Source organism: Corapipo altera, unplaced genomic scaffold, assembly GCF_003945725.1.
Source record: "Corapipo altera isolate COAL_440 unplaced genomic scaffold, ASM394572v1 61153, whole genome shotgun sequence".
NCBI classification, from domain to species: domain Eukaryota; kingdom Metazoa; phylum Chordata; class Aves; order Passeriformes; family Pipridae; genus Corapipo; species Corapipo altera.
In genome coordinates, this window is record NW_020884958.1 from 2,041,641 (window position 1) to 2,050,475 (window position 8,835).

The following is an 8,835-nucleotide window of genomic DNA, read 5'->3' on the forward strand; positions in this document are numbered from 1 at the left end:
AATACCTTTTTGTTTTCAACACTGGGGAAGAGGCTGGGGTTCATGGGAGGCTGGGAGGAGACACAGCCAGGACAGGTGATCCAAATGGCCAAAGGGATATTCCAGACCATAAGACATCATGCTCAGTGCATAAAGTGGGGAGAAAAAAGGAGGAAGGGAATGAAGTTTGGAGTGATGGTGTTTGTCTTCCCAAGTAACCACTACATATGATAGGTTCTGCTCTCCTGGAGATGGCTGAATACCTGCCTGCCCATGGGAAGCAGGGAATTAATTCATTATTTTGCTTTGCCTGTGTGTGTGGCTTTTCTTTTACCTATTAAAGTGTCTTTATCTCAACCCACAAGGTTCCCAGCTTTTACCCTTCCAATTCTTTCCCTGATCCCACTGGTGGGGGAGTTAGCAAAGAGTTGACTGGGGCTGGGCTGGCTGGGGTTCAACCTGTACAACCTCCTAAACTGTCTTCAGTTCTGAGCTGTATGATGGGGGTTTTGTGTTTGCATTTGGGCTGTGTCAGGAACCACATCCACCTCTGTCACCATGACCAGCAGGGCTGACAAACCTGGGGAAGGAGAGGGAAGGTGAGCCATCCTTATTTTTTTTTGTCCTTGAGATTAAAAATAAGAGCCTGTCAGCAATGGGGTTTGTAAAAGCTATTAGAGGTGTCATCTTAAAGTGAAACTGCTTGTGCTGCTTAAAATTGCTTCATGAAAATAGGGCCAAGTAAAATTGTGAGATCTCTTAACTCAGTAATAGTGAACTCTCCAACAGCCCTATAAAAACACCTGCCATTAAAGCACCTTGTTGAATTCTTCAGTGTCTGTTAAAAACCCTATTTTTTAATTTTTGTGTCTCCTCCTAATAGTTGTTAGTTTTTCTTAGATGTTACCTGTATGTTTAGTTTTTCTTCCCGTCTAACTGATGATGCAGGTCTGCTGTTAATCAGAGGAGGCAAGCAGAAAAGCGAGGAAGACAATAAAATAAATGCAACAGTCTGAGAAATCTGTGGTACTTCATGAATTTTGATGAAACAGGTTGTTTCCAATGAGGTTAGAGTCTGTATGTGTGGTTTTTTTTTTTTCTGGTAATGATCCAGAAATGTCCTGGTTACAACACTTAATGCCCTCAACCCTTGCTCCCCCAGTTTCTTTCAGCAGACACCCCAAGCACACTCAGGCACTGCTGCTTTTGTGTGTCACAGTGCTCAGTTTCTTGACTGAGCAAACTTCTGAAGTTCTCCCTTCTTCTCACAACTCTGAAGAAGTTTAAGAAACCCATTCTTTTCTCCTTTTGGCTTTTGGGGATCTACAGAATAGTAAAAGTGTAGTGCTACATGTTCCATTGTGGGGTGAATGTGAGTGAGCTGGGGATGTTTCACTGGTCACTGTGGAAGGCTGAAGGTTCCCAAATCCCTCCCCTGCAGCTTATGGGAAACCACACTGTGACAAGTGGCTAAATGTGTGTCATCCTGGCTGCTTCAGAGGCTGTTTGGCCGCAATAAATTAAAGTATATTTTTCATGAAACTATGTCTTCCTCCCATCAAAACCCAGAGATATTTGCACCTCCTTGTTTCTTCTTAACACTCATTATCTAAGAAAATACTTTCAGTGGTAGTTGAACTTCATGTTTATCTGCTGCTTCTCTGTCTCTCCCAGTATGTAACTTTGATAGCTCACGTAAAATGATCAGAACAGAGTGGAAAAACTGAAGACTGAAAATTAGGCAAGAAAGGAGCATGACAGCAGCTCATCTTGGGTTTTACTGTCTGAGTTGAGTCAAATTGCCATTTCCCTTATCTCATAAACTTAGTTCCTTTTCAGGTGCAAATGTCATGCTTCCATCAGCACAGGGACTGTAGCACAATGGAAGGGGATCAGACATTTGAGATGCAAAACTTCTTAACAAAAATCTGAAATGAGATTGTAGCCTAGCACAGAATGCCTGTGCCATGGACTTCTAGGGGATTAATCACTTTTTAATCCTTGGGCTTTCAGAAGTACCTAACTTCTATTGAATTAAATTATAAATAAATAAGTAAGCAAAAGCCCTGCTCATGCAGTTTGTTGGTTTTAGACCAGTAGAAAAGACCAGACAAAAGTGTAAAAAAAGCCTGCTTGGGAGGGTATTTCCTAGCAGAGAAGTTGAGAACAGATTTTTCCCTCTGGAATTTTGATCAAAGTTGTAGTGAGGAACCCAGAACACTTATCAACGGCTTTCTCATGGTCACAAAAGGCCTGCATGGCCCAAAGTCTGATCCTTATATTCCTAAGCCTGAAGCACACATCTGTAGAGTCAGAAGAAGATACCAACCTGGAAGAAACAGACCAGACAGAAACAGACATCCCAGATTTTCTTTGTATCCCAGGCAAGTGACAGAGACCAGGCTACGTATTTGCTTTTTTGATCATTTTTTTTTGCTTCTGTTTTGGAAAAAATTACAAAAAAAAGCCAAGAAGAACCAACATGGAAATGTGAGGTAAACATTCCAGTAGAAGTACAGAGACAGGCTCCATTCTTTAAAGGAGACTCACAGCAGTTATCACCATGCTAAAAGAATGAGATGCAGGAAAATCCTAGAAACAGTGAAAAATCATGTAATGAAGCCTTTGCCCCAATTCTAGCCATTGTAAAATGGGCTTTTTTTTTTCTTTCCCTCCCACCCCCAACCCATACTTAATTAATTGTCTTTAAAATCCTTAGACAAAGTTTTCAAATTGTAAAATAGCAGTTTTGATATAAATTCTGTTGGCAGAATTTACAAAAATGCAGACCACTACTACAGGCTGTCAGCTTTTTATTTTCTTTTGTTTAATTTTTTTTTTAACTTGCCAAAGCCCCTCAGGGAAAAATACACTTTGGGGGGCAAAACAGGCTCCTTGTTTATGCGAACTGGAATGCCAGAGAATGCCACCCTGCTGGAGAAGTGGTGCCACTTTTACTTTGCAACAGTGTCACTAGTTACCCCACAAATCTATGATGAAGTGATGAAACACTCAGAGCACAGCCTCAGCTCCACAGTGGTGGCTGTATATCCCCATAGTCAATTCCTGAAGCCAGGTTTCACCGGGAGCTTCAGCTGGGCCTCGGGGAGGAATGAGGATCTAGGGAGATGATATAGTCAGCTCACATGCTATCAGCTACTACTATAAATTTTCATGTCCAGTCTGTCTATACTGCAGACTGAGGATGTTGTTTTAGTTATTCTTCAATAACCAGCACAATCACCCACACCAGAACAATCAGGCTTTGATTCAGTGAGGTGCTTAAGAACATGCTTTGAGTCTGCCAAGTAGTCTGGAAACTGGGTGGCTAAACTGCATCCCTAGGGAACACTTAAGTAGCCCACTGAATCAAGGATGGATTTTTGCTACTTGTTGATAGTATCATTCAGGTCAGATTCCTGATCACCATTATTTTAATATGAATTAAATATATGAGATTACTTCAGATCTATGCTGACCTTACTGAGATCAGAATTTGACCCAGTGGTAGAAGCACTTCTTATGGTAAGAAAAGGTAAAAAATGAATGTTTCTTTTTTCAAGATATATAAATTAAAAACTGAAAAGAAAAAAAATGTGTACAAATATCACATAACAACATCAACAATTCCATAGATGTAGTTCCTCAGTGCACACTTTAAACAAGAAAAGGTTTTTTTTGTTCTTTTTTTGTTTTGCTTTTAAAGTCTGGCATAATAATATTAAAGCTGACAAAAAAATCAGGGCAAGCTACATCACTTCCTCATACAAAAAAAGTACAAAACATTAGCCTCTAACTAGACATAACATAATACTGGTCATCACAGTTACACATTTAGTAACTGTGTGTCTTGGACTATTGTACTGGAGGGTAGTAAAAAATAGCTCCGGCTGCCAATCTTCCATCTCAGGTTACTTCAGTCATAGAGGCAGAGTGGTTCTGCAAAGAGGAAAAGGCAGACACATGAACATTTGTAAACAGTTTGGCATTTACATATTTTGGTGTGCAAAATGAATGAGAAAACCCTTCTCTAATAAAACCTGTCGCTCAGCTAACCCAGGGCTTTAAGACTGCAAAAGTGACTGCTGCCTGTCCTGAGTGTGTGGTGGGAATAGCTGAACTCCAGCCCTGCTGTTATTAACACTCACTAACAGGCTGGAAAACCAAGGTGGGACCAAGGAAAGTCCAACATGGACTTTCAAATGGAACTGGGTCCTGTCCAGAGGGACAGGTCTGCAGAGGCTCAAGTGCTTCATACAGTCACATAACCAATACAGTGGGTCTGTCTTCAGGAGAGACTAGAAGACTGTGGTTTGGCTTCATCTGATGGGTGCACAGGGATTCTGCACACTTTGATCCTAAGGAACATAAAGAACTTAAAACCGTATGGAGGTGGGTCAATATGCCAAAACACATGCAGCCACAGACATGCAGCAACAAGAAGTCCTCTGTAGGTGGCAGTGTAGATTTAACCTTCCTGGGAGCCAGTGTCCAGGACTCGTGGTAGTACTAAGGTCATCCTTCTATCATGCTTCCTCTGCAGGGTTTGTGTGGATGCAAGGCCAAACGAGATTGGGGATAGATGCAGAAATCCGCACAGAGAAGGACGCTGTACCTCCTATTCCTGAAGAAACAGTATGTGCTCCCAAAGACCTGTTTATACTATCTTCAGAATAGGATCACATTTTCCCCAATCTACTCCTGCATTGTAGATGTATGGTCATGTAGAGACTGCTACCCTGAAAATTATGTTGTTGAATTATAGTAGACATCAACAGTTAAGGTCCAGTCGCTACCTGCACTTCACAGCTCAGCAGCTATAAATAGCTGACTTGACTAAATTTTTCTCAGTGCTTAGTTTCTGAACTGCAAACCCACCAAGAGAACATTTAATGCACAAGGTTCTGCAGATTTAGTGGAAAGACTTCCAGTAAATCTTTGCCTAATCAAAACTGACTTTTCAATTAAGCAAAATATTTCCAGGCATTAGAAAACTGTCTTTTCCATTTTTTTTTTAAATTCCTCTTTTCAGTTTATTTGGCAAAGAGTTTAACAGAAGTCGCTATTGATCTTGCTACATGCCATGTGCAGAGGAATGACAGGCCATCTAATAAAGGAAGTACAATTTAAAGAACAAATAAATGACATCAGGTATTTAAAATAACTGATAAACTACAGTTTCTGCTCATTCCCAGAACCTGTTTTGCAGGTGGCATTTGCTTGTATGTTTTGAAAGGGCTGGGTACGATTCAGTTATGCCAACACAAGCCATTTTAAGTTAGTAGTTTTAACAGAAACACCATCAATAATGATGCTCTCTCTTCCTATTTTTTTTGCAGACTTGAAAGAATGCTATTACTTCTCTTCTGAGGACTTAGAGATAGAAAACTCTATGAGATTTTTATCATTATAGAAGATACTGAACAATAATAAGGATAAAAAACCTAATCTCTATAAATACATTTCCAGACAGCATAGTTTATTCTCAGGAATGATTAAATATTTCAGACATCCCGAAAGTATTTTGGAATGTAGTTACACAGAATTATTTTTGCTCTTCTCTCAGTTTTCTATTGTAAGTGAAAGCTTTTTTATCACAAACCACATGCAGAGGCATGTGAAATCCTACTTTTTTAGCAGTGGATGTGCACAGGGGCAAAAGATCTACAGTATTTGGTAGTTCGGGAATAAATGCCTTAAAACGAACTCTGCCTTGATTCACATTCACTTTGTTCAGTGGGCTCAATGTTAGGAATGTATGGTTAGGTATACAACTTGGTTTTAGTCTGCTGTAACAGAAAATGTGGTTGGTGATGGGTCTGAGAGAGAGGATTTACAGTACCTGTGCACTCAGTGTCTCCAGAGGACTTTCCACTCTCGGAAAAGCCATTAGTGGCATTCCCCGTGGATCTTCAGGCTTCGGTTTAGAAGGAGCTCCATGAGTGCCCTTAAAGTTATGGACAACACATATCCCCTGTGTAATGCAGAAAAAGCAAGTGAGGTTGGTGTGTTCTGTCCCCAGGAAAACTCAGAGGAGTTAACACTGGGGTCACAACTGCCAGCTTCTGAAAAGAATTTAACCTGGATTTTGGTTCAAGGCGCCACCTGCCTCAGCCTTGGGCTACAGTGCAGCTGAGTGTGATGGACTGCTTTGGGAAGTGGGTTAATCTGAGGTGATGAACCATTCTCAGCCTTATTTATACATTTTACATTTCACACAGCAGAGATTCCCATGTATGCTTTATCATCCCAGAACCACAGACTACCTGAACGATGCACTTTACTGGCCAAATACTCCCTTCAGACTGTGACTTTATCACTTCCAAGCTGTGAAAATAGTTCAGTGGATGGCTGCATCTCCCTCACATCTGGATAACATAATTTAGCATCACTCCTTCATACTTGCAGCAGCACTGGGACAACAGACTCACATTGCATAGACAAGATTTAAACTGCCCTTCCCAATAGGAACCAGACAAATAATTTACATTAAAGCCAAGGAAATTCAGGTCAGAGGTTGTAGATATCTTTTTATTTAAAGGGAACATGGAAACAACTGACATGTGGAGGTTTGTTGTTGTTGCTTTTTTAAGTACAGAATAGGAAAAAAAGGAATCAGCGACAGGACAATCAAGATTTAAGGGATCATTGAAACATAATCTCTCCTGATTACAGAGATAAAGTGTCTGTTGCTGTGCAGTGGATAGTTTTGAAGCATATTTTCATTAAATGGAACCAGGCACATTTCTTGGTAATAACAAGAATGACCTGGACTGCTGCCTGTGTGAGTAAATGCTCAGCAACAGACCTCTCACCAAACAAATCACTTCAACCACAGAGCCCACAGGAGAGCCAGGTACACTTCAAGTCTGGAAAGATGCTGTTCCTATATTCTGTGGGAAGGCCTTTGATATATTTTAATACATTTAATTATCCTATAAGGGGGTAAACAATTTCAGCTCAACTCCAAATGATGCAAAGGGAGGTAATATTGTCTCCCAGGGAGTTTATCCTGATCTTCCTTTCTACTGCACTTCCTTTATGGTCCAAAACAAAACGGAAAACCAGGACCACTGCTCAGAGCCGCAGACAACACCCTTTATCTAACATTTTTGCCAGATACAAGACACACAGTAGGATTTTGTAACATGGGGGTGGTTAGAGGAGTCTCAAGCATACCTCCTTTTGATATCAGTTGAAAACTACACCATCTTTACAGAATTTTCCAGAACAGGTCAAGTAAGAACACATATAGGAATTAAAAGAATTAAAATTAATAAAATGTACAAATGTCACCATACTAGCCTTATCAATTAGTATTCCTGATTTCATACTGTAATTCTCTTTGATGATACGTTTAACTAGATGGGGCTAGAATTAGATCTTGCAGGCCACACGAAAATAGCATTTTTTAAATTTTTTTTTTTTAATAGTATGGTATTTTTAAAAGGAATTCACAAGGAACTGCTGGACTTACCAGAAACAAGGCTACAGCACTGCCCAGGATGAAGCCCGCGATCACGTCCGAACAGTGGTTCCGATACTCAGAAACTCGATTCAGCCCGGTAAGGAAGGCAGCACACAGGGTACCCAAACACAGCACAGGCTTGGCTAGCCTGCTGCTCTTTGTTTTAATTGTGCTTGTGATGTACATCTGAAAGGAAGGGCAAACCGAAAGTAAAAAGGGGCTCTGCCAGAAATGCATCCTTCCCACCCAGAAAAATCCTAAATCAGCAAGGATGTGACAAAATCCATGTTTCACTAAAAAAAGCACTGGGAAATGGAGGAAGAGGTTTCAGGTAATTCAGAGAACACTTTTAAGAGTACAAAACAGATACTGTTAAATGGTGTTGTTTCAGGATGTCAGATATCCCACTGGATTTACATACGGGACTTCTCCTGAGCTTGTAGGCTCCGTTTGTGCTCAGAAGGTGGCACTCTGAATGTCCCTGACTAAATGTCTGCAAAGGGAGCCAGGAATTGATGTTTACACTCCTGGAGAAACTCTAACGTACAGAAAATTTGAGTGCATAGCATCTGTATCAACCAGCTACTCCAGTCTCCTAAGTGGTGTTAAGTTTAAGAAAGAGAGAACATTGTGAGAAACCATTCCAGACATCTTCTCTGAAAGATGAAAGGAAACACACAATATGAGAAAGGTTTCTTTCAAAATAAAGTTGATTTTGAAAACGTAATTCTGGAGGACAAAGTTTCACTGTTCTCTGAGTATTTTTTAATTAACCCCACATGTTTCTGGCAGTTTGTGTATTTTCTAACACATTTTGACAGAGAGCAAAAGCACATGGGTCACAATTAGCAGCCAGTCATTAATTCCAGAGCCACAAAATAACAAAGATAAAGCAAACCAAGCCTGATGGCAAAACAATTCAATAAAATCCTTTTCAGCAATCAAGTATGGATGCCTGAATGATTTCCAAAGCTTTGATAATAAAAGCAAATACATCAAATAGGTTTGCCCAAAATGTCTCCAGATGACACACTGCTCCCCATATATGAAAAAGAATCATGAAAATACATTTGAAAAATGCTTCTTAAACAGTATCATGCTCAGGTTTCCTAATCTGGTCCCTGGCTGGCTTGGCTTGGTGCTTCCAGATGCTACTACCAGCATAGCTTGTTTCACCCTCTATGATCTATTTGGCAAACGTGAGCAATTATTTTACTATATTTTAATATCTGTCCCTTTCTAGGTGAGCCAGCTATACAGAGGTCATTATGGTCTGGCACATAGTCTTGGGATCAAGAAAAAGAAATTATATCCATTCTCAAGTTCACTCGGTTCATTGCCTTTTACATATTCCTGTATTCTGCTGTATTGTGTGTACTTTAGCTTTC

The 8,835-nt window shown here is 40.2% G+C and overlaps 1 protein-coding gene across 4 annotated transcripts in view; it reads right to left on the reverse strand.

Moving 5' to 3' along the window:
* Nucleotides 1-2,389: 2,389 nt before the first annotated feature.
* PLPPR1 (phospholipid phosphatase related 1) overlaps nucleotides 2,390-8,835 on the reverse strand; it is a 121,702-nt gene continuing 115,256 nt past the window's right edge. For all 4 annotated transcript variants that reach the window (XM_027663857.1, XM_027663856.1, XM_027663858.1 and 1 more), the window contains exons 6-8: nucleotides 7,457-7,633; nucleotides 5,822-5,953; nucleotides 2,390-3,918 (exon numbers count right to left, since the gene is read on the reverse strand). In XM_027663857.1, coding sequence (XP_027519658.1) covers nucleotides 3,886-3,918; nucleotides 5,822-5,953; nucleotides 7,457-7,633 — 342 coding nt within the window. In that variant the 3' untranslated portion in view covers nucleotides 2,390-3,885. The remainder of the gene's footprint in view (nucleotides 3,919-5,821; nucleotides 5,954-7,456; nucleotides 7,634-8,835) is intronic.